This window comes from Equus caballus, chromosome 2 (assembly GCF_041296265.1).
Source record: "Equus caballus isolate H_3958 breed thoroughbred chromosome 2, TB-T2T, whole genome shotgun sequence".
In the NCBI taxonomy this organism is placed as follows: Eukaryota; Metazoa; Chordata; class Mammalia; order Perissodactyla; family Equidae; genus Equus; species Equus caballus.
In genome coordinates this window covers 47040116-47065482 of record NC_091685.1, presented here as the reverse complement: position 1 = coordinate 47065482, position 25367 = coordinate 47040116, and the positions used below count along the sequence as shown (strand labels likewise).

Here is a 25367-nt window from a genome sequence, read left to right as displayed (position 1 = left end):
TTTTTAATTAGTAATAAAATGCAATAAAACGAAGCAAAACCAGCCAGATCCTCGTCGGAACTGTCGGCGCGTTTGCCCCCACATCCAAGGAAGTCGCGAGGACAAACGCAGCCGCCACTCCATCTTCGGCCCAGGCTGGGGCGGGAGCAGCAGAGCGACGCGACCAGGGGAAGGGTGGGGGGGACAGTCATCTCGCCTCCGGGGCCACCTGGGTCCTTTTAAAGTGTCCGGGGTGCGGGCCCCGGGCGGGAGCGCGGAGCACGGAATGTTTTCTTAAAGGGCCAGTTCCGAGCTACGCTGCGAGGGGGGGGGAGGGGGCGGGGGGAGAGATAAGTGAGGGGAAGACCGGGAAGGCAGAGGAGAGCCCCCCAATCCCGCGCCGAGGCGGCGGCGGCGGCGGCGGCGGCGCGACGATGAGGATGATGAATACATTGCAAAGTTTTTTTGGCCCCGGCGAGGGGTGTCAGATTGAGTGCTCTGTGCGCATGTGCGAAGGTGTCCAAACTGACAATGCTGGGGAGATGAAGATAGTGTGTAGCTGCTTCTGGACTCAAGGAGGAGGAGAGAGATTCCGCGAGCCGACACCATGCGATCCAAGGCGAGGGCGAGGAAGCTAGCCAAAAGTAAGTCTCCCGCGCTCGGCCGCGCCGCGCCGCCGGGCCCGGGCCGCGGGGCCGGGGCGCCCGGGCCAGGGGTGCGCGTCGGGGCGCGGCCGGCGCGCCTCAGGCTCCCGGCCCCCGGATCGGCCGCGCGGCCCGGGGGCCGCTCCTCCTCCCGCGCTCCGGGGCGGCCGGGCTCGGCGCGGAGGCTCGGGGCGCCCGGGCCGCGCGCTCCCCGAAGGCGCCGGCCCCCTCCTCGCCGAACCCCCTCCCCCCCCTTGTCAGGCGCTCGGGCCCGGGAACCCGAGGCGCGCGGTGGGGGCCAGGGAGGGGGGCGGAGGGGGAGGGCTGGGGGTGGAGGGGAGCGAAAAGCGAAAGTTAGCGAAAAGTTGACGAAAGGGGAGAGCAACTTTTTCCTCCTCGCTCGCTCTCTCCCTCTCTCTCTCCGAGTGGCTCTCAGTCCTGGTCAAATCATATTCCGGGCTTTTGAAATAGTGGGCGCTAGAGCACCGCCTTTGGCGTCCGCCAGCCGGGCGCAGAGGAGGGAGACCCCGAGCCGGGGAGGGGGCGGAGGAGGGGGCGCGGGCCGGCGCCCACCCGGCTCCGCGGGCGCAAGGGCAGGGGTGGCGACGGCAGGACAGCCACAGCCACTGGGGGAGCAAAATGGAGACGTCTTCCCGGGCTTGGAACTATGGTCGTGAAGTTTATTCCCAACTGGTGCCCCGCGCGGCGGCGGGCGCTCCTCTGTGACTCCGGCAGCCCGCGCGGGCCGCCCAGGCGCCGGTGCCTCTGGCAGGAGGGTCCCCACCGGGCCGCCTTCCGACCCGCCGCCGCCCTCGGGCCCCGTTCGGACTGTCCCGCACCCGCTCTCCTGGCACAGCCGTGAGGCCCGGTGGGGACAGAGCTGCTCCGGCGAGACTGCCCGGTCCCCGGTCTTACTTTCTCTTTCGCTCAGTCTCCGGCCGAGCCCCGGGCTCCGCGCGCCCAGCCTGCTGCCGTCCCGGTCCCCGCCGCCGGCCGGGTGCGCCCACCGCCCGCATCACCGCCCGCCGCCGCGCCCTGGGGCCAGCCGTGCGCCCTCCGCACCCCTGCGGCCGGCGCCATCGGCTGCGAGGCCAGCGGGCCCGGGGCTGTGGCCCGAAAGGCAGGCAGGTGGGGACGGCGGCGCCGCGGCCCGGCGAGCGCGGCTCCCGCAGTCCCGGCCACGGCCCGGCTGCAGCGAAGCGGCGAGCACCGCGCGGGGCGGAATCGGCGCCTCCTGCTCTCGCCTCCCCCTTCTCCGCCGGCCACCCGCCCACCCGCGGAAGGGTCACCGGCCCGCTCCCCTTGGGATTCCCTGCCCGACCACCAGGCCGTTCCGTCTGCTCCTCCGTGGCCTGACCCTGCTCGGCCCGGCCTCACAGCACCCACGGCCGAGCCCCTAAGCGTTAGCACGGTGGGCTCGAAACTCGCGACAGTTTTCCGAAGTTCTGCTCTCTTGGTTCGGTGCTCGGCCCGGCTCGGCCCCCAACAGCAGCCCCGCAGTCGTAGGCCGCGCGGAGGCCCGCCGGGGGAAAAGCAGCTCGCAGCTTCTGCAGGATGCCCCCGCACTCCGCCGGCGCTGTTCCGGGCCCCTCCTTGAGGCGCCCCTTCCCAGCCAGTCTCCTCTGCCCGGTGCTGACGGCCTCGGCCTCCCCGGCCTCCCTTGACCTCTGGCCCCTGTTGGTACGAACAAGGCCCCGCATTTCGTGGCTGGCACCGCGGCCTGTGCGTGCTACCGTGCCTGCCCGGGGCGCGTGGGATGTGCGTGTTCGTGTGCATCTTCGGGTTTGTGTGTGCGCTGCAAGGCCTTCCCAGAGTCTGGGCCTGGGACTGCAGGCTGCCCTGGTCAGGCTCTCGCCCCGAGGAAGTGCCCGAAGCTGGAGCAAGAGAGTGGAAAGCAGCTTTGGTTTCTCAGGCCTTCGCTGCAAGCGAGAGACCAACTCAGTGTGCCCAGGGAGGCCCCAGAAACTTCTGAGCGGCCCACAGCCGGCAGGCCACCCCTCCCTCCAGCCCTCAGCTCTTATCTGCTCCACCCCTGCCAGGTGGGGAAGGTTGCCATTCCGGGCTCTGCCCAGGACCCAGAACGGGTGCCTGGAGCGTCCTGCAGCCTGGCCTGAAGGCCGAAGAGCTGGACTCAAGGGGAGGGCAGAGCGCAGGTCTGCCTGTCCTGGGAGTCCTTCGTGACGAAAAGCCAACACAGAGCTCATCTGTCAGGCCCAGACCCAGCTGGAGCCCACACTCGAGGAAGCACTGGGAACCTCTCCTGCGCCGGCCCCACAGCGGGGACGCCTGCCCCAGCCCTCCCCAGGAAGGTGGCCGAGGCAGGCACAGGACGGCGGCCGCCTGCCTGACACAGAGCCCAGGATCTGCTGAGGAATTTCATTTCATTGGACGATATTTTACGCAGATGTGGACGTCCCTGGGGACCTGACTCCATTACCTGAATTTGAGGCAGCAAGGCAGCCCCAATGCTGCCAGCAGAGCCCACCCCAAGCCACAGCCCAGCAGGGTCAGGGGGCTTGGGGAAGGGAAAGAGGTCAAGGTTGCAAGGCCAGTGTGCAGGGCTGGGCTGTGTCTGCAGCCGGGCATGGAAGGACGACCAGGTCAGTGGATGTGCCTCCCTGACTCAGAGCGTGGGGGGCTGCCCCAGAGGGTGTATCTTGGGCTGTCATTCATTGGTTTTACCCAGGAGCTTACTCAGCGGGGATCTCTCCTGCTGGGCAGGCCTCTGGCTGAGCTGGTAGAACCTGTGGTGCTCCCACTGGGGGCTCAGAGTGGAGCATTCCGAGGGCAGAGGCCATTGGGGCGCCCAGGCCTGGGCTGCAGTTCAGCTGCTGGGGAGTCCCCCAGCTCCTCACCCTGAGCCTGGGAGCCCCGGCAGAGGGAGGACAGATCTGGTCCAGGGGCCCCTTCCCCCAGCGAGGGCAGTGCTAGCCTGTGGGGAAACGCGGCTGTCCCTGCCCCATGCTAAAAAATGAAATGCCTCACAAGAGCTGTGTGTTTCTGCCACTGTTGTGAGCCAGGTGGGCAGGTGGGGGGTCAGCACAGACACGGTGCCCTCTTGACCTCTTTACAGCACAGCTGGGGGGCCCCTGTGCCAGGGTGGATGTGCCCCAAGAGACACTGGGTCCAGCCAGGGCCCTTATCTGAGCTGCCCCTGAGGCCTGATCCCCATGGAGTGACAGACCCCACACATCCCAGGACTGGGGATAGTGTCATCCAGACAACTGCCATGTAGCCCCTGGGGTGGGTGGGGGTCGCTCTCTCTGCTAGATGTCGCACTTTGCGTGTCTTGCGTACGTTCCAGGGTGATGTGTGTGAGGAAGGTGTGCCTGTGACAGCGTGGGGGGAGCGCCGCCTGCGGCTGAGCTGCCAGCCGGCTCCTTCTCCGCAGCCGAAACAGGCCCGGCCCGGGCTCTGCTGGGCCTCCCCCCACCCCCCGGGGAGGCTGCCCCTTCCCGCAGTCCTCTCCCTGGAGCCAGGACGGCAGCCTCCTGTCTGGACGCCTGGTAGGGCAGCAGCGCTAGGAAAGGTCCGGCGGGAGTCGGCGGCTCGCCCGCTTCGGGCGAAAACGCGGAGGCCGAGGTGCGGGGGCGGCTGCAGGGCTGGCGGCCAAGGCCAGGTGCCCCGCGGCGGTGCGCTGAGCGCCCGCAGGCGCTGCGTCGCCGTCGGCCCGGCAGGTGAGCCTGTGGGACGGGAGGTTACTAAGTCCTGTTGGTGGAGTGACCTCCCAGCGGGGTCCCCGGGATGGCCACTGCCTGCGGCTTAGGGTCCCCAACATCCCGACGAGCCGGCCCGGGGCGCCCTGCTCCTTCTGTCGGCTGCGGGGGCAGAGCAGATGCGAGACGGGCCTCCCCGAGTCTGCCTGCCCCCGCGGCTCCCGCACACCACGCGTCCCCCTTCTGGGCAGAGCGCGGGGCAGAGAGTCTGGTCCCCCGTTTCTGTTGAGAGGCCAGGTGCCGGCGGTGTGGCTGGCCGGGGGTTCCCCAGAGCGGGCCCCTCGGGGGAGGCGCGCCAGCTCGCTGCGCCGCCGTGGGCGCGATTAGCCCCCTGTTTTATTCAATTAGGAGGCAATTAGGGATCCTTGGGGGGCTGGGGCTGCTAATTAAGGTGATGTATAATTAGAGTTTCAACAAAAATTATCCAGGATTAAAAATCTTTTGAATAATTTCGTTTAAAAATTTCAAATAGCGTTAAATACAATTTATCACGTTTTGAATCAAACCCGTGTAACAAGTCTTGGACGCTGCAGCTCGCGAAGCGGGCGCGGGAGGACGAGGAACAGCCAGGCGCCGTCCCCGTGCGGGAAAGAAACTTCGCGAGGCCAGCGAGCCGGCGGGCCTGGCGGCGCGGGACGGCGGGCGGCCGCGGGCGCAGACTCGGGCCGGCGAGGGCTCCAGACCGCCGGGCCGGGCCGGGCCGGGGCGCGGGGCCTGGGGACCCGGGCTGAGCTCCCCGTTCTCCTCGTCCAAAGTCGCGGCCAGCTACTGCGCGGCGCCAGCGGCGCCCGCGTCTACACCGCGCAGCCGGTTCCTGGAGATGGCTGCGCCCGGGCGCCCGGGACCCCAGCCCAGCGGGAGCAGAGCCGTCCTCCGGAGCCGCGGTCCGGCCTCAATGGTCTCCGCCTCTTGGCTTCCTGGACGGAGAAGGGCGGGCTCCGCGCTCCGAGTCCCCCGATTCCCGACCCCGACCCCAACTCTGCGGGCGACAGATCTGGGTCGGGTTTGCAGTCGCTTCGCGGACCTGGGGCCGAAGAGACTCGGGAGTGCACCTGGGAGCCTGCGCCTAAGCCGGGGCGGTGGGCCGAGGGGGAGACCGTGAGGGAAAACCGAGCTAGCCGGAGGGTCGGGGTCGGGCTTTCCAGGATCGACCTCCGCCTTCCTGGGCGGCATCCCGGGGCCCAGCTTCTCCCGGGGTGGTGCGTGGGCCTTGTGCACTCGCTCCACGCACCTGTCTCTGGGGAGGCCTGGAGCGTGCTGCAACCTAAACCACTGCCCCGTCCCTGTCGCCCCGGCAACCTCCAGGGAGAAGGTCAAGGTCCCCATAGAGGCACTCATGGTCCACTTGGGTGATGTGACCCCTTCACTGACCCTGAGAAGGATGAAGTGTGGGTAGCTGGCACCACTTTTAGGGGTAGGAAACCCAAAGCACAGAGAGGTCAAGTAAATCATGGGAGGTCGCACAGCAAGTTAAGGGCGAAAGTGAATGTCACTTAAATAAAGCCCTCCAAGGTTTCTTATTTGGCTTGTACCCCAGCCCTCCAGCACACTGCAGGCTGCAATTAATTCCATAGGATTTTTTTTTTTTAAGTTGTCAGGGTTTACGCGTTTTCCCAAGGCCAGTGCTCAGCTTGTAACAAGTCTGTTCTTCAAAAGCAAATAAGACATCAGTGTGCTTACAGCTTGTGAATGCAACTGGCTGACATGCGTGCGCTCAGCCTCCTCCAGCCCGGGTGCTTCCCTCATTGGGTCTGGACGCCCCCGCTGCTCCGTCCCCCGCCCAGGTTGGCTTCCCCAGCTTCTGCAGCCCTGGCTTTCTGCGTCCTCTGCCAAGGGCAGGTGCCGGTTAGTGAAAGTGTTGACCAGGGGCCTCCTTGCCTGCACCCTCACTTACTGCCATCCCCTTTGAGCCAATGCAGGAAGTATGGGACCTGTCCCTCACCTCCCACCCACACCCCCACCCCAAATCTGGAGGGAAATCATCACCGCCCCTCCCCCCAGACAGCCAGGGAGCTGCTGTGTGAACCTGAGCCCCGGCACAGAGAAGGAGCTGGCCCCTGCACATGCTGCTCCAGCCTGGCTCGGCCGCTGTGCCTCAAGTCTGGCCACCTCACAGGCTGCGGCCAGGGCCTCGGTGGCCGCTCCGTGCCGGCCAGTACTCCTGAACTCCTGAGGGCCCCCCGGGCAGTGGAGGGGTGGCGTCTTTTGCTCTGACCGCTCTCCACTCTAGGGGTTTCGCCATCAAATCCTCCTTGGTCTGGAGGTGCCTCGGCTGGTCCACCGGCTGGGCTCTCCCGAGACTTTGAGGAACAATGCCCTGGGGCTCACGGAGAGGAGCGTGTAGATCTGAGATACATATTTGTTTAATAGTTAACATTCTGTGCAAAAGAGGAGGGAAGTCAGATTCTGGTGGAGGCTTTGCTTATTTTATATCCACTATAACTATTTCTGTCCATGAAAATTGGCTTAATTATATCAATGGAATGTTTCTTTTTCAATTCTGTATGCAATTAGTCCATCTTGCCGGCTGCAATTTATTTTAATAAAAAAATAAACCAGTGGTGTGTTCAGTTCCTCGTCCCCTGGGGACAAATGCGATTGGTGTGTTTAATTTCATTAACTACAATGCGGCCTACTGGAAAAATGTATAAAATCAGCTTTATACAGCTTAAACACTGGCATTTGAAACAAATCATTATTGCATTAGCTGTCACACTGGTAATTCTAGAATCTAAGGAAAAAAATATATTATGGCTGTTTTTATAACCCTTTGCAAATGCACTGTTAAAATAATTTATAATCATTTTAAAACATGGCTGGGTCCTGGTGAACGTTTTCTCTCCTCTAGATGAGGCCCCGTATTATCCCATGCACATTTTGCATCCTGACGCGTGTGCTGTTTCCCACCGCAAGCACTCGTTTTCAGGATGGAGACAGTGTAACCTGTCTGTCAACAGACCTGATGAGTACGGGGTCACTTGTTCCTTCTGTCCTGACCCCGCTCTTGAGATGGAATGCTTGGCGCAGGGACAGACTCATCTGAAATATGCCTGGGCCAGAGGGGACCAACAGGCTCCTGCTGCAGAGCCCGCAGGCCCCCGGCCCCGTGACCCCTCCTCGGGTGGGAGGAGGGGTCCATAAACACGCAGGCTTTATGGTCGTGGGAGCAGAAACATCCCACGGACAGTGTTCCGGACTCAGACTCGGGGAAGAGGAGCAGCCCTTCCTGCTCACCTCCAAAACTCTGCTCTGGAAAGCCAGAGAGCCGGGGCTCTGGGACCCCCGCTTTCTGAACCCCACAGAGGATTCTGCAGAGTAAACTCGCCTAGGGAATTCACCAGACTCGCGCTGCCTCTCGGTGGTAACGCACTTCCCAGAAGGGCGTGTGCCCTCCGTCTGCACCCCGTCGGTCGGTGGGGTGGGGTGGGTGGGTGTGCCCAGTGCTTGTGTGGGGATCAGAGTTGTCCGGGAAGCGCAGCCTGAGCTGACGAGGCAGCGGGTGGGGGCGGCAGGTGACGGTGAGGCTGCTGCTCCTTTCTGCCGCGGGTGTGTGTCTAGAGAGACTGCACGGGGGGTCTTCGGGGAGCGGGTGCTGGGCAGAGCTCAGGGCTCCTCTGAGCCTCTGTGTCCCAGTTCTGAGATCTGCTCTGAGGAGAGCCGAAGCCCCTGCCGAGTGGCCTCTGGCTCTTCCCCAGCCTGGAGGTGGCGAGGGACCGTGTCTGGCTGTGAAGGAGAAAGAGACACTGGCTCAGCCTCTGTGCCTCTGGTCGTTGTCCCCATGCCGGCGCCTTGGGCTTCTTCTAGGCGGTCTGTCTTCCTCTCCATCCCTAGGTAGTGTCAAGGGGCGTTACCGGGAAGAAAAGGCCTCAGTCGGCTTGGTCTAAGGCTGGGGACCGGGGCTGCTGTCCTGCTGGTGCGATGCGGGGAGGAGAGGGGTTCCCAGGTCTCACTGGGGTTTTCTTAGGGAATTCCTGGAAAATAGTCAGGCATTTCTGGCCACGTTAAGGACTATCCCCTCACCCTGCCCATTAGCCTCCTGGCTCACCTGGATGGATTTAGGTAGATCTGATTTTCTGCTTTTGACGCAAGATTTATATTCTATACTGAATCTCAATGTGGCTGATGGTGGGGCATTGTTGCGGGGGGGACACAGGCGCAGTGGTGGGGCCGGGTGGACAGAGCCTCGGCCAGGTCTCCCCAGATGCCTGGCTCGGGGACAAGGCCCCGTTGATGGACCTCTGTGTGCCAGGAAGGGTCCTCAGGCCTGCGGTTTACTTTCTGTTCGGCGTGCTGCTGAGTTGAGAAGTAAGTGGCTTTGTCTACTTTCCTACTTGAGAAGGAACAACAAAGCTGGACGCTTCGTGCAAACATCAAGTCCTGGCTGACCGGCGCCCTGGACGCTGCTCCCCAGGCCTCACGTGGGCCCTGCAGGCAGCCCTGCCATGGCACAGGCTGGGGGCATGTGCTTGGGAGCTTCCTGCCTCAGGCCACAGAAACCCTGCACCCCGTTCTGCACCCTCTAACCGTACCGTGCACGAATCCCACTCTGATCCCCATGCGCCGTGACTCGGCTCTGCCGGCAGGACACCCCTCCCCTCGCTGGCGCCAAACCTGGCCCTTGTGAAACCAGGGCAAGGGAGGTTGTTTGGGATAATGAAAGTGAATTGGAACTCAGTTGAAGCGCTGCAGTGCGTGTACGCGTGTGCATCTGCACCTCCTTCTTTTCCAGTCCCAGCCTCGAGCAGAGAGGACTGCACAGAAGGTTCTGGAAGGGTCCGGCATAGTGTTTGGTGGGGTGCTTTAGCCTGGAAAATGGGGGTGAGTGAGAACGACTCCTTCCAATCCGACAGGCAGTCGGAACCGAGTTTGGTTTTATCTCCTTGGCCTGCTTGGTTGGTCCTCTTCCTCCCAAGCTTAGTCGGGGCATTCAGGGGTCCATAGAGGGGCGTGCAGGCCTGCAGGGATGCAGGCCAGGCTGAGGGTACTGGCCACCAGCTCTGCAGTATCGCTGTAGTTGCATAACACCCTGCCACCCTGCTGGTCTGCCCCAATCCAGCAAAGGGCCCACCCCATCACTGCCCTTCAGCTCAGTCGTGAAATAAAACACAGGCGCGTGGTCCTTCATTGTGATTTTACTTTCAAACTGGGAGACACAGGTGCTCAGGCCTGTTTAGGCTCCTCTGACCTGCACCCTGGAGCTTGCTGAGCTCCAAGGGTGTCGACCCCCTCCCGTGCCTTCCTGGCCCTTCAGCCATACTGGGCCTTTCCAATCCTTACGTCGGCCTTTGGGGGTAAACAGCTGTTGGCATCTGCCAGCTCTTCTCTTATCAGCGGTCTCCCGGTTCCTGCAGGGGGTCGGGGCTTCTGTTTGTTTCAGCAGCTCCATTCCGTCGTCCTTTCGTCTCTGCCCCCTGGAGTCCAGCACGTTGTTTGTAGGCCTTCTGTGTGCGGGGCTCCAAGACACACCTGAGGGGCCCTGGGGGTGGCTGTGGGATGCTCGCTTGTGGTTGGCCCACCCAGAGGAAGACATGGTCACACCACTGGGCAATGTGGCGGGTCTGGGGATTTGCAGATGCGAATTGATCCTCTTTGATCCTCTCTTGCCAGCAGGTCCTTGTCCCGGGATCTGGGCCTCCGTGTCCAAACTGTTGAGAAGGGGATACAGCCAGACTCAGACCAGCAGGCCACCTCCCATCTCAGCATGCTTGGAGACACTCAGCTCTCGGGTATCCCTGGCCTTGCCTCTGTGCGGGCAGAGGGGTCCCTGGACCCCCAACTAACAGCTCTTCAAATTAGAGAGGCCAAAAGGAGAGGGAGGGAGGGATGCTGGAGAGAAGGTTTACACATCTGTCTGCTTCCAGGAGCCTTTTCTCTCTCTCTTTCAAATTCGGTGGCTCACATGATGTTGGTGGCGTGTTTCTCTGGTCCCTATGGCAGGCGTGGCACCGCCGGCCTTTCGGCACAGGGCTGAGCGCCTGGGTTGGTGTGTGATGAATGGGCACTGAATGTGACCGGGAACTCTTTCCTGTGACACAGTGTAATCCCCGTATCCATATTCAGAAGCTGGCAGTCCATATTATGCCGAAATATGGATTTACATAATAGACCCCCAACCCTCCTTCTAGTTGGGTCCCTGGGAAAGGGACATGCATTGAAAAGAGCACAGACGTTTGTATCTGCTCAATGGGCTGTAACAGCCTCTTCAGAGAGGCCCCGTCACATTGGTCCATAAAACGTTTAAACAAAGACTGAAAGTGATACTCACCGGAGGAGCCCAAATGGTGACCAGAGGACGGCCACCGGGCTCCCGGGCAAAGTGCTGGGCATTATTCTCAATTCCGCCCCCCTCGCCTGCTCCCTCCCAGTGCAGTCGGGTCCCGAGCCTCTGTCACTGCCTGGCACTTACTTGCCCTCAGATGACGCTCCCTCGTGAAGGCTCAGAATGAGACTATTTCCCCAGAATTCATATTTTTGCCACGAGGCCACTTTCTCCCTCAGTCCCGGGGAAAGCAATACGATTAGGTCTTTGCTGTGTTGAAAATCAGCATCTCCAGCCTGTGCTGACCTGACAACCGTTTCCAGACCCCAGATTCAGAAGCGGCTGTTGATCACCCATCTCCTCACTCACTGCCCTGCTGGCCCAGCCCTGAGCATGCACGTGGCATCAGGGTTAAAGGACAGGGTGGTCCTGGGGGATATTTTTGGGGTGTCAGCATAGAGGAGAGCACCACGCTGCCAGAAGTTCCCTGGGGTCCCTTTCGGAAGGGAGCTTGTGACCCAGAGAATGTCTGTTGCTGGGTAAAAACTGAGCAGCTTCAGGCTGCGGCAACCATCACGGGGTGCGGCGTGTCCACCAGGCTATGCCACCTTCCTCTTTGCTGCCACCCACTTGTCCTGAGAGGCCTTCCCGGGAAATCTGGGCTTCCTTGCAAACCGCTCCCAGGCCAATGCATTCTTGAACTGCCTGAAAACTGGGGAGCATTTTGTTGGCCAGAGCCGATGCTGCTCAGAGGAGACACGACCCCCAACACAGACCCCTCCAGACGTCAGTGTCATTGTGCTGAGATGTGCTGAGCACATCGTGCTGAGATGGTTTCCAGTGAGTGTGCAGACGTGTCCATGCATGTGCCCGTGTGCTGTGCATGTACACGTATGCTTGCACTTGTGTGCAGGTCTGGTTCTGACGTCTGAGTGAGACTTACCCTCAAAATGTTCCTTTCTGTTTTGTCAGAAGCATTTCACCATCTCTGCCCACTCGTGCTTTGCAAAGAGCCTCTCACTTTCGCTGCCCCCTGCCCCACGCTGCTCCGCTCTCCGTGGTGTCTGGAGCAGTGGCTGTGTGGCCGGGCAGGGCCTGTCCTGAGCCGTTTGCAGCTGGCAGTTGTGGGAGAAGAGACGGGAGGAGTTCAAAGGTGGAGAGCAGGACTATGCGAGCACTCTCCTGCACGTTCACAACCCCCGAGAAGAAACAAAGGCAGAGGGGTGTTTAGATAATCCTGGCCCTGGTGCTCACATTTAGAAAAATTAGGCCCTCTTGAAAAATTACAGAATTATGCTGCCAGTGTCAGGTTCCGAGATAATGATGTGTCTGTGTGCGAAAATATTAAATTGCAATAACACGCCCGTGAGTACCTCTCTGAATAGGGTATTCAGTTCCCAGCTCGGGCTGCACATAAAGCTAGTGAGTGACAGGATACAAATGGTGCCGTAACACACGGGGAGTTCCAGCCGGACTCCATCTTTTTGATCGGTTTCTCTATCTCGGCCCATCCAGCCATCCTTTTCTTTAATGAAACAGCTCGACGACGTGGCTAATTATTTATTTATCACGTTAGCAGGAGGAAAAGCTATCAGAGACAGATCAATTTTTCCCTTGAAGTGATTTGACGTTACTTTAAAAACAAGACCCGCTGTGATATGCTGGGTGCTGCCCTCGGACCTCCCAAAGTTCGGTTCGTCGGCTCTGCTGACAATCTGTGTTTAGAGCACCGATGGCCTCTCCTCCACGGGCGGCCCCACGGCCTGAGCTGTGGGTGAGCTCGGTGAGGCCGGCTCTCCTCTGACCTGGGGCTTATCACAGATTTCTGCTCAGAGGAACGTGTCCGATGGCTTCTTCTGGGCAAATGAAATCTGAGCAGCGGCAAGTAAAATCTGGGACGATGGGGGATTTTTCATATTTCCGCAGATCCCGGGGAGACCTGGCGTCTCTAGTAATAAGCCAGGTGAGAGTCCCGGTCCCTGGTACTCAGAGCTCTTCTTGCCCGTGGTCCGGGAGCTCGTGCAAGTGCGGGGCATGTGCACGAGGGGAGGGGGTGGGGTTTTGGTGGCTGCACATTCGGCCAAGTGTCCTTATGAACAAAAGGGCTAAAACAGCCAGTGGAAAGTAAGAGGCTCTGAAATCCAGGGGCAGAGAGCCGGCCCAGGAGGGGCTCTCGTTTCACGGCTGGGAATCGGAATTGCAAAGCAAAGGGGCCCCCAGAGTCTTAACTCTCTCCCCATCGAAGGTGTTAATCTTACCTTCCAAAGGTTAGATAAAGCCGCTCAAAGCTGCTGTTTGTTATTGAATCTCATCTGCTAACGATGGGGGGCGATTCCGATGGAGGCCCATCTGGCTGCACCGCCGGGCCCCCACCGCTGGCAGCCTGGATAAGGATCATTCTTTGCCCCAGCCCAGCTTCTCCCTTTACCCAGGGTTTTAGGTTGCCTCCCGATCCCGACAGACGACCCTCGTTCAAAGAGGTAGGGGCTGATGGCCACAGCGAGGGTGAGAAGCCCATTACGGCGGCCCTGGTCCTATCTGTCCCCTCGGGAGTCCCCCTCCTTGACCCACAGACTCAGCATGACAGAGTGAGGGAAAGGGCCCGCGTGGAAGAATGCAGCCTGGCGTTTGCTGACAAAGAGCCCCGATTCTTTATTCACCAGGATGCAGAATAATGCTTGGCCTCACCTGCAGGCCCTGCGGCTGGTAGGGGCACCAAGAAGTGGCCGCAGACAAGTCAGCTGGGCCTGCGGTGGGCTCTCCAGAACATTGGGACCTCCGGGCTGGATATGGGCTCCTGGGAAACCGTGACCATGGGGTGTTGGTCACCAACAAGTGGGCACACAGGGCACATTGAAGGGGCGCCACTGGGGCCAGCATCCCGTCAACTTCCTTCCTCAAAGCCCTGACACTCGCCAAATTTGTCAAAGCAAAACAAGGCCAAACCCTCCCCGCTGCCTGCCCAGAGGCAGAGGCCCCGGGCCAGTGGGCAGGCCTCAGGCAAGGAAGCCAAGGTGCCCGGTGATGGTGGTGAACGCCCGTGAGTGTCACGCCGGGCACTGCGGGGTCTTCACCTGCCTCCAGTCCTGAGACACCTCAGAGTTGAGTGCCGGCGGCCCCCAGCCTCAGGCTTGGCGCTTGGTCTCCAATTCCCAAATTGCAAATGGGACGAGCGGCTCCACCGCCTTAGCAGACCTTGGAACAAACCACGGGAACTCGATGGGCCTACCTGCGGCTGAGTGTTAGCTCCCGGGGTGGAAGGCTGGCCCTTGGCCCCCATGCCACTGGGAAGAGGGAAGGTGGTCCGGGTGGTCTCGGGGCCCTGGTGCAAGCCTGTGGGGCCCGGTGAGGGAGGTTTCCTGCTCCCTGCCATCTTCAGGAGCAGGTAGGTCTCCTGTTGGCACAGCACCTCCGGGCCAGTTTGACCAGTGTCAGAGGGACAATAACCTGCCCTCAATCTGGGCTCACTCTTGGCCACAGCCGAGAGGGACAAGAGGGTTGCCGATATGCAGGGAACCTAGGGGTGACTGAACCCCAACTTGCTGGGCTCCAAGGACCATTCCCAAGGAGGCCCCCGGCTGAAGTGGGTTCAGGTTTAGAGATGTGGTGATGGGGCCTTGGAAGCACCCTTCACCCTTATCAGGGCTGAGGCTGGGGGACACATGCTAGCCACAGCCATGGCCCCCTGTCCCTGCAGGTCAGCTCCTGGACTCCCTGACCGGTCCCACCTCTGCTGGGTCAGGATGGAGCAGGCCCGATGGCTGGTGCCACAAATCCTCATTCCCGGGAACTTCAGCCTGCAGGGCTGGGGGCATTTCTCCAGACACCGTGAGGCAGACGCAGGGTCCAGCTCTGCCTCTGTCCCCATGAGAGCTGGAGGGGGTGTCTTCACCCTGTCGGTCCAGAAGGGCCAGCCTGGTGTGGCTGCAAGAATGAAATGAGACCCGTGTGCTCACTGAGGGCCAGCGCCTATGTCCCCCTTGGCTGTGGCCCCCACTTTCTCCTTCCTCTGCTCCAGGGCAGGATGCTCATCACGGCCCCCCACTGATGTTTCTCAACGGCTCAGATGGGACACAGGGGAAGAGGCCTCAGTTGGGGGAGGGAGGGCTGGCACCATGTATGCAGGGTCCTTGGACGTGGTGTTGTTATTACTGTTGCTGTCTGTGGGATCGAGGCTATCATTGTTAGCAACTATTTCGAGTTTCTAGAACTTTCTTGCACCTGCCGAGGGCAGATTTGTATGTGAGTGTGTGGGGCTGAGCAGTCTCCCAGGGGCCTCTAGATGTGGTCTACAGATTACACAGCTTGTCCCAAACGATATTTTGATAAGTGGAGAGAAAACGATCCTAGGCGTGCGTTCGGCTCTCCCTGAAGCCCTTGCAGGCCCCGGATGGGAGCATTTGGCCCGAGGAGCCGTGCCCTGCATCGTGCGCAGGCCTGGTGGGTTGTCTGGGGTGATTCGAGCGGCTGTGCTATCTGTGTGACCCAGGCAGGCATCTTTATTGGATTTGGGGGCTCCATCCACCAAGTTTTCGGGAGTGAAGAGCTGGGGGGCTGTGGCGGGCCTCCTGCTCAGGGCTGCCCTGCGAGCATCGGGACACAGTGCCAGCCCCGGGGAGGGAAGCCAGCCTCGCTTTGGAGAGGTTAGAGTTCTGAGCTGGACCCTGTCTTTTGGGGTCTCTTGCTTAGTTTTTTTCCAGGGGGTTTTGGGGTGTTGACTGGCAGGTCCCAAAGCTGAAAAGAGGAAATCTGTTTCTCCTTGCTCTGCTGTAATCCAGCTGACATCTGACTTCTGAGAGTGTGTCTTTGATGCCTTCGGGGGGACATGCTTAGGACTTGCTCAGGGAACTGCAAGATAAGGGGGCTTTGCTGTAATCAGTTTGCATGCACTGGCACACACATGCATGCACACATGTGTACAGGCACATACCCTCCACACCCACATAGGCGCACATGCATGTATGCATACCCCACGCACATGTGTAAGGCACATACTTGCAACACACATGCACATGCATGCACGCACATGCACACACATTTATACATATATATGCACAAGCTGTGCAATGCAGTGTGTATACGTGAAACACATGCATGCAAATACACATGTGTACACACATGCAGAGTGCTCTGTGAACACAGATGTGACTGCATGAGCCAGACTCTGGTTTTAGTGTTGGACGGTTTCTGAGGCTGATGCGTAGACATCAGACCAGAGCACATTTTTGGCAGGTGAAGGGGACACTCATTCAGGGAGCTGTCAGTGGGTCTCTTTGGTCCCACAGGCTTGTAGACAGAGCAGGAGGAGAGGGAGCCTGGGACATGCTGGTCTGCGGGGCTCCCTGCAGGAGAGAGGGCCTTGGCATCCACTGGGCTGGGGACAGGCCTTTCCCTCCTCCTTCGTCGGGGATGACAGACCTCACCAGCCCTGGGATGTTAGGGGCCCTTCCCTAGGGTGGGGCGGGCATGGCCTCCAAAGCAGGGGCAGGACGGGCTGGATCTGGTGTCATGCAGACCCGGGAGCATGGGCACAGGGTCCCCTTGGCCCTTTCAAAGGGACATTCGATCTGAACCCTGGGGCCCAGTAAGGAGATTCCTGCAAACCCTGCACCGAGTCAGCATGCTCAGCGCTGGAGAAAGCACTTTGCAGTTCCGGGTTCTGGCATGAGGCCCTGGGTGGGATGATCTGCCCCCTGGGAGGCGCGGAATGCTGGGGGCGAGGGGCCACGGCAATATAGAGCTCACGCCGGCCGCCGACAAAGCAGGCTGCTTTCTGCGGCAGCTCTGTCGCCGAAATTTGAGGTGCAGCCCCAGAGTGGAGGCTGCTGGCCCAGAACATTTGAGCCAGGGAGGCACCGGCCATTCTGCCCCTGCCCTTGAGAATTTGAGTGGAGGCCATGCCTGCTGGTCCCAGTACCCAGGGCTCCTGCCCGCTTGAAAACACAACGTCTGGAGAGGCCTGGGCAGCATCTTACTTCCCAGCCTGAGCTGTTCACGAGCATCCCTCGTGAATCACGATGCGGGGCCCAGTGGACCACAGCTGTCGTGGGGGTAGGGGAGCAGGCAGGGAGGTGCCTCTCTGGGCTGGGGGCTCTTGGGTGCCTTTTGTGAGTGGGCGGAAGCACCGGGGGACCCACACACACCCTGCTGCAGGTGCTGGCCCCAGCTTTGGAGTGCTTGGGGTGTGTTTCCACCCAGCATCTGGGCTCCTTATCCGGCCCCCTCTGTCCCCTAATCATTCTCGTCTTTGTCAGTGGACGTGGGTACATCCACCTGCTCTGGGGGCTGGTGCCCAGGGCCCACCCTGACCCTCTGGAAGGCAAGTCTAGGTGGAATCTGAGCACAAAGCTCAACACGCAGGGGGCTTGCAGCCTCGAGGGGCTGTGGACGTGGATGGGCCACCTGCAGTCTTGGTGGGACGCTATGGACCTGAAGGCCTTCTCAAGCCTCGGTGATGGGCATCTCTGCCCCGCTGGGTCGGAATCATTTCGTGGCCCAAAACCGAAGCTTCGTTTTGCTACCCAGCAGGGCCTGGGCAGACCACGATGTGACACCTTCAACTCCTGAGCACAGCTCCAGACAGCTCTGGGACGGGGAAGGGAGGAAGGCAGACCCAGGGCAGGAGCTGGACACCCCCTTCAGGGGGGTGGGTGCATCCTGACTCTCGAGCTGGGTGGGGTGTCTGTGCTCACAGTCTGTCTGTTTGTGGATGGGCGGTACAGGCTTGGGGTTCAGACAGACCCCTACCGAATCCTGTACCCATTGCCTGCAAGCTGTGTGACCCGGGCTCCTGTCGGCCTCTCTGAGCCCAGCGTTCCATCTGTGAAATGGGGGATCTGTAACTTGTGGGGTTGTGGCTGAATCAAGAATAGACTTGCCTGTCTTTCCTGGAAATCGGCATCCTGTTCCTGTGCCAGCTCACCTCCTGCAGCCACAGCAGGCCTTCTCGGGGCACCTGGGGTGACCTTCCCGGTTCAAGGGCAGGCAGCAGGAGGCCGTCGGTTGGGATGTCCCCCAGGCCTGTGGGAAGCGCGTCTGGCCCCGAGAGCTGCGCCTTATACACGTGGGTTGACAGCGAGTGGTCAGTCAGCTCTCTGGAGCTCTGAGGCTGTCTGCCCCGACCACAAACCCGCTGTCTGGGCACGGGCCTGGCACCTTCCTTTAGCCTAACTCCGTGAGGCTGCAGAACGTGTCCACGGGCGCCCGTGAAGGTCATGGTGGCCTGGGGACCTGGGTAGTCGTCTCTCGCAGGTCCCATTTCTTTTGCACATCTCAGGCCCCTTCCTCTCAGGGCGGACAGATGGGCAAACTGAGGCATCACAGGGTACACTCGTGCATGCGGGGGTGTATATACTATACGGCACCTGCCTGGGGTCGTCCATGTGGAGGTCTCACAGCTGGGCCGGCCAGTTCGGACCCCCAGGCTTGTGTCCGTTCAGCCTGGAGTTGTTGCTCTGGGACCATGTGCACCTGCACTTGCTGTCCGGTGTCGGGGGGGGGCGCTCCGCTCTCCCGTCAGGAAGGCTGCCCCAGGGCAGGGGCCCGCGCCTGGTGCCACGTCTCCCCACAGCCCTGCCCCCGCACAACACTCGGAGTGGAAAGGCCTCACGCCGGACGGCAGCCTGGCTTCTCTCCTCGTGTCGCATTTTCGTCTGGACCCTTTGGTCCCGTTTGGGAGCAGGAGGCCAGGAGGGAGCCTGGGGGCTAAGCTCGCTGAGCTGGGCAGCATCAACTGCGACCTGGGAGCGCCAGGCGCAGAGCCCAGGCGGAGCAGACGCTCCACGGCCGACCCCTGCCCGTGACCTTTCCGGTGGAGATTCTACCAAGTTCTTGCGATGTGGAGGAGGCGTCCTCGGGAGCTGACGAAGGGCTCTTGCCTTATTTATTAATTTATTTTTACGAAGTATGCTGTTAATTAGGCAAAAGATCCTCGGAAATGTCCTCACGCCTGGAGATTTCTGCGAAAAGTGAGAACCCTCCTGAAATGTCCAGTAGTGAAGCAATTAAGGGGCGGAATTGTGCAATCTGAACGTGGCGTTGTTCGCCTCGAGGAAAGTGAAGAAACAGAGACAAGTGGAGTCCGGGTGACGGGAACTCCCAGGCCAACGCCGTGAGTCTGCAGTGCACGCTGGAGCCCCGGAAACGCCCATCCTTCTGGAGGTGAAGGGGCAGACGGTCGCTTCTTCCCGGGCCTCACAAACCCTGACGTGTGAGAGCGGAGGGCCGAGGGGAAGATGGCGGAGAGGAAGCGGCTTCCGGCCTGCGCATCCAGCCTACGGCAGAGAGACCCGTGGTTCTAGCTCCCCGTGACCACCCCGGCTCGAGTGCCTTAGAAGTGTGGGGTGGGGTGCAGGGCGTGCCCCCAGGGCTCTGCTGTCTGGGTCACTTGGCCCCTCACACGGCCTAAGGGCCCCAGTGGGGAGCCGCTGTCCACATTGGGGTCAGGCCAAGGGTCCTTCCTTGCGCTTGGCAGGCAACCCAACCCCAAATGAGGAAATTCACATTTCTTAGGTTTGTGGGAGGGAGCTTTTAGATCATAGGAGGAGAGTTAAATCAGCTTGCATTTTTTTTTGCTTTTTGCAAATGAGTTCTTAGTCAAGAGTGTCCAGCATGCCCATTCCCTTGGATGTTATCATCCGACCTTTCCAGTCCGGGGAGGGAGCCACCTTTCAGTTGTTGGAATCACTTCTTTCTGAAAGCAGCTCCTGACCGCGAGCCATGGCGATAGCTTCCATGTCTCCTTTCTTTAAACAACGTTGAGATGCCTTTGGACGAGCCTCCATTGTTAGAAATCAGTTTTCTGGGAGGGAGACGCGTTTCTGTCGGTGGCACTGGGGTCTGGCCTCCTGCCTGTGGCTGAGCCAAGATTGGACAGAATTTCTCGGCGAGCGAGTTCCCCTCGGTCCCCGTGACTTGCCTGCTCTCTGGCCTTCCTGCTACATTCTTTTTCTCTCCTCATTTCGCTCCGTAATGTTGTTTCTCTCACCTCCTAAAGCCAGCCAGCAGCGTGGTGGAGATTTATGAGGTCTAAACTCTAACAGGATCACCTTTTTCATACATTTTCTCTGCTGTTCCGGCCGTTTGACCTCGGCCACTGTGCACACGCAGGGGTTCTGTTGGCTGAGAAATCTCCTCGTGGAAGAGATGGAGGCCGGGCTCTGGAGTCCTGGCTGCATTAAATCAGGGAGCTAGGGGCCCGAGTCGCTGAGAACAATCCGGAAACCAATAACAACCCACCCCCTCCGATGGCCTTTTCCCCACATGTATCCTTATGTGCTTGAATAAACTGAAAGCTGGCCCCTTGGTCGGGGTGGGAGCCAGCAGGGGCATGAAAGCGTTCACAGAACATCTCCCCACCTTCCGCCTCCCACCCTCCCACACACCCACTCCTCGTGATGGATTCCCCTTCCTCCGGTGAGAATGCACACGGGAAGGTTTTTGCCTGGAAGAAATGGAGGCTGTGGTCAGCAATAGCTGCAGGCTGGTTCCCAGGGCCGGGGCAGCCGGCCGTGCTGCTCTCACTCACCACGAGGAGAAGGTTCGTTAGGATTGGGACGTGAAGCAGTGGCTGGTTCCCATGTCCCCATGTATTTCTTACCTTTTCCCATCGTCGTGGGATCAATTTCTCGTTCAGAACCCCAGTCCCACGCTGGAAGGACTAGGGGATGCCTCTCCTCACATGCGTCTGGAAGATGCAAGTGTTTCCAGGGCTGCACTCAGCCACTTGTCACCCCACTGTCCTCCCCCTGGGGAGGGCTATGACCACGCCATGGATGGGCTGCACCAGTAGTGTCGCCCCTGCCTGGAGAAGATGCACGTGGACTCCATAGCTCTTTGCACCCCCAGCTGCCTGCACAGTGATACCCGGCTGAGAGCTCAGCTGAGCATCTTTTTCTGAAAGTTGTGGGGTCCGTGGGCATCCCCCATCCAGCCCCGGGTCCCTGCGCACTGGAGTGGTCTCTGCCTGGGCCTGCATTCTCCACGGACTCGGCCAGAGAGGAGCCCGCTCACGGACTTGGAGCTGAAGGGCGTCTGCAAGTGCCCATGTAAGGTGGTGGGAGGGGGTGGAGAGCCTCTGAGCACAGCAGCCTGTCCATATTCCTGTACAGGAAAAATAAAACGTCCGCAGGCCATAAAATGCATATCGTTCAATGGGCCTTTTTATATGACAGTTTCCCCATTAGAACAGAAGTGCCCCTGCCGGGCGCAGGCCAGACGTCCTTTCTCGGGGTGCATTTGCTCCCCGAGTGGCTTGTTCCTGGGGCAGCCGCCACCACAGAGAAAATTCGAAGGGGCCGCGTGTCTGGCACTTGCAAATTCCCCTTTTTATTGTGTCTCCTCCAGGCCCAGCCTAATCCCAGACGTTTATCCGAGGCCAGTCTGCTCCCCATCGGCATCTCTTTTGATTTGGTAGAAATAGGAACACTGTGCATGTTGCTTTGCTGCACCATCCCGTCACCTGGAGAGCAGCTTCCCCCAAGGGACTGTGACCTCATTCATTCGTACCTCCGCTCGTTCATCTGTGCAGTGACCATTTCTGGGGGCCCCACTCTGCCTCTCCCGCAGCTGCAGGGAGCTCGGTCCTGGCCTTCCACGTGCTCAGAGTCCGGTTAGGCAAGTGAGGTATAAACATCCCCCAAGTCAAAGCCCGGGATGCAGGACTGTAAGGTCTGCCTCCTGCGTGCGGCAGACAGTTAGGAACCCAGACCTCGCATCCGACGGGCCTGGGTTCGCATCCCAGGCCCTCTACCCTCAGTGACCCTCCAGGCCCTGGCATCCCCAGTTCTCAAGGGGAGATATTACGAGTCCCAGCTGCAGGGTCCATGTGGGAATTGAGAGGAGACTGGCGATGAGCTTCCTGGTACCTAGGAAGCAGCCCAGAGATGTCACGTCGTGGGGTGATGCAGGGGCTGTGGGCACCGCATCCCCAGGAGCTGCCTGTCTGCTCAGATGGAGTCCAGCTTGGAGACGCCGCCATGTGCCCTCCAGGTCGGGTCAGCGGCCTGCCCGATGCTCAGGCGGGCTTCCTGGAGCTCCTCTGAGCCTGTCCATGCATTTGCTGACCCAGCTCCAGAGACGGACACTCGGTTCCCCTGGGGTGGCCCTTGGAACGGCGGAAGCTCCTCAGGAATCAAGTGGCCACTTTCGCCCAAAGAAGCTGGGTCAGCCCCTTGTGCCCCCTCCAGGCATGTGTCCCCTCGAGAGGCGGGCCACGTGTGCACCCCTGCTGGTAGGCTGCTTGTGCCTGTGGCACTCATCCTGGGTTGTGCCACAACTGACCTGTGGTGACCTTTGGCTTGGGGGAGGCTGGGGCCTGCCCACCCCCTGCTCCCTCTGACGTGAATGGCAGCTTCCCATCAGACCCCAAAGCCTCCCCACTTTGAACTCTGGCTGAGGCATCCCCCATCTCAAATCAAAAGGGTCTCTTCTCGTACCAACGTCCCCTGAAGAGCAAACAGGGCATCGACTCAGGTTTTCTGAAGCAGCAGCGATGTTCCTGTCGGATGCAAGGGCACGGATGCACAGGACCCTCAGGTTCCTAGACGCTCCTGGAGCTGAGAGCAGAGTCTTCAGGACCGAGGCCCACGGGGATGCGGGCTGCCCATCGCTCTGCTCCCAAGTCCTTGGTGTGGTCTGGTGAGCTGTAAAACCAAAAGCCCCCGGTCCTGAGGCGTCCGGAAGCTGGGCTCTCGGGGCAGCCCCTTCCTGTCCTCGGATGCCTGGGGAGCGAGAGGGAGAGCTCGTCCTGGCCGAGCGCAGGGCCTGGTCCTGCATCGGAAGGCCTTGTTTCTCCACCGATGTCTGCTCTGCAGTCACACGCTTGGGGTCAGCACGGGGTTTCTCTCTTCTACAAGCCCAGCTGCAGTCAGGAACCTGGGGAGGGAGTGGAAAGGCTGTGAAAAACGGATCAGAATCCTCCCCTGAGGCCACTGGAGCAGCTTAAACCTGCTGGTCCCGCAACAGCCGAGCCAGACAGGCTCTCCGACACCTGGGATGTGTGGATGGGGAAACTGAGGCTGGGAGAGGACAGTGAGAAACAGAGATCACCAAGGATGTTCCCAGCACTGGACTTTGCACGGAGGAGCATGACCAAGGTGCCAGCCTCTCCTCCATCTTCGTAAGCTCATCTCCCTGGTTTTCCTCAAGGAGTGGAGGGGTCAGACTTTTGAGAACTGCTCAGATCCACGGGAGCTGGTGGGAAAGGCTGGCATTGGGGCTAAAGCCATTGTCCCCCTGCTCACCTGCCTGCCAGCCCCCATGCCACGTCTTCCCGCTCACCCTTGGTTCCCCTGGGAGAGGCTGTCTGCCCCCTAGTCTCCAGGGGATGGGCAGGAGGCTGGGGGTCCCAGCCCTTCTGACGTCCATCCAGGAGCATGGAGCCGGCTGCCCATGCCACGTGGGGTGGGGAGCATGGCGACCCACAGAGAGGTGGCCCTGGGCAGAGGCTGCAGCTGACGCTCCCTGAACAGTTACCAGCCCTGGAATCCTGTAGGGCCCCTGCCTGGTCATCTCACCGCCCTAGGAGAAGGAGGACAATGTGATCCTAGCCATAGATACATGGGCTGTGTGGTCCCCACCGTAGACACAGGAGATGGTGTCGTCCCCACCCTAGACACATAGGGCAAGAGCTCAGGTTGGGGCCACCTGTTTTCACTGGACACAGGTGTATCAGGTGGCTACCATGTACCACCACTGTGTGAGCCATGGAATCAGGGCAGAGAACTAAGCAAGAGAGGAAGAGCCCGTCCTTGGGGGCCTCCCCTCCAGGGTGGGCACACAGACAAGTGGTCAGATATGAGAACTACCAAGAAAATCGACAGGGCGATAAGGAGGAGCCGTGTGGGTGGTCCAGGAAGGCCTCCTAGGCAGGGGACGTGGGCCCTGACATAAAACATAAGACTGAGCCGACCCCAGATGAGCACCGACCACGCAGGGTCCTCCCTTGGTCCCTGTGGCCAGGCTGCACATGCAGGCATCCCCCTCGTAGACAAGGACACGCAGGCACAGAGGGCTCCCCATGGTGAGCGATGGGTGGGTTCCAGCCCCCATCCTGCAGCTCTGGAGCTGGGCCCAGACCCTAAAGGGGTCAGGAGAGGTGGCTCCACAGGGTGTGTGGCATGAGGCCCCCCAGAGTGATCCCCAAGGCAGAGGGTGCTGCGTGCTCCCCAGGGTTCCAGCCACCAGGAGCAAATGTGCCCCATCCTGCCTGCTGCACATCCTTAAACCTTCCCCGTCACGTGTCCACGCCCTGCGGGCCCCCGAGGCGGCCGCCAGCACTCCAGGGCCATCAGTCGGGTCCCAGGAGAGGGCTTTGCTGTCACTGGCCCAGGGATGGTTTCAGGGGCGTGGGGATGGGTGTGCTGGGGCTTTGGTCAAGAGTCTCCTCTTGGTGTCCGTGGTAAAAGATGCTGTTTAGTTAAAGAAGCCCCACAGCCGCCATCTGCGGCCAGTGAGCAGGAGACGGAAACCGAGTTCCATCGGCACCGCCGGGCCCCCACTCAGGGCTTCTCTTCGAGGCCCAAATGAGCTCCGTGTTGGATGCACCTGGGCACGGGATCCTCCTCTCTCTGGCAGGGCAGCCCCTGCCTGGCTCTGTGCTGCGAGGTGGGAGCCGATACCCTGCGGGGTCTCCCGCCTGCTCCCGGCTAGGAACCTGGGCTGGGGGTGCTGCCTCCACCTACCTCGAGGGGCCCCGTGATATCTCAAGGCAAGAACTTTAAACTCAAGGGAAGACGGTGAAGGATTGCAGCTGTGACCCGTCACAGCTTCTCTGAAGGAGACCATCAGAGTGAGGCAGCAGCCGGCCTGGAACTTCTGGCCACGAGGGTCTCTAGGATTCCATGGAGCAGTTTTCCCACCTCTGAAAATCACTGCCCGATTGATGGCCAAGAAACGATAGGCAACTGGGTCAACGGCCTCGCTGGTCACTTCCCTGAGACGGCTCCTGCGGACCCGGCCGGGGCAGAGGAGATCTCACCCACGCGCCGCTCCCTCCCAGGGCCCAGGCTAGCCCAGTGTCAGAGGCAGGGCCCAGGCTAGCCCGGTATCAGAGGCAGACAGCTTAGGTGCCTGTCGAATCGCCAGGTGAACATCAGCTCCCGCCTGGACTGGAGTCAAGTATCAGCCGGTGTAGACGGGCTCCAAGGTACAGGGAAGGATCGGGAATGCTCGGGGAGTGGGGTGGGTTTTGGGGTCAGGCCAGCCCACCCCCAACACACCTAAGCAGAGTGCAGGCAGGATGAGGAAGGAATTCTTGGTAAATTTCCCTGAGTGCTGAGAATTTTCAGAAGTTGCCACGGGCGTGTGGACTTCTGTGATTCTGTGGTCAGGCTGCCGTGTTCCAGGAAGTGCCAAACAGAAGTGGTGACTCTGGCCAGTGACCTTGGTCTGGGGAAAGCGGTGGCCGCAGCCAGTGTGGTCTGTGGCTGCCGGTGACCTAGAAACCCACGCCTGAGTGCTCGGAGCGGGAGGCTGGGTGCCGGCCGCAGCAGAGCTGGGGGGTAAGGGGAATTCACGGCACCAGGGCTGGGAGCCGCGGGACACGTGGGCAGGGCACGGGGCAGCAGGGCACCTGGGGGGGAGCCTGGAACAGCGAGACCCAGAGCAGCACGCACCTGAGGCCCCCAGGCTGCCTTTCTGTTCCTTCATGGTTCTGAGCATCTCTAGGGTGGCTGTGGGAGTCTCAGAATGGAACGACTTACAAATAAATCCACGTTAAGTGAACTGTGGGTTCTCCAACCCCCCCGCCCCGTCTCCAGGTCTCAGGGT

General features: G+C 60.5%; 1 protein-coding gene across 11 annotated transcripts in view; it reads left to right on the top strand.

The window, feature by feature from the left end:
* Positions 1–319: 319 nt before the first annotated feature.
* PRDM16 (PR/SET domain 16) overlaps positions 320–25367 on the top strand; it is a 347636-nt gene continuing 322588 nt past the window's right edge. For 8 of the 11 annotated variants that reach the window (XM_070254598.1, XM_023627521.2, XM_070254569.1 and 5 more), the window contains exon 1: positions 320–623. In XM_070254598.1, the coding sequence (XP_070110699.1) occupies positions 587–623 (37 nt within the window). In that variant the 5' untranslated portion in view covers positions 320–586. The remainder of the gene's footprint in view (positions 624–25367) is intronic. The other 3 variants (XM_070254632.1, XM_070254630.1, XM_070254605.1) reach the window with 1 other exon arrangement.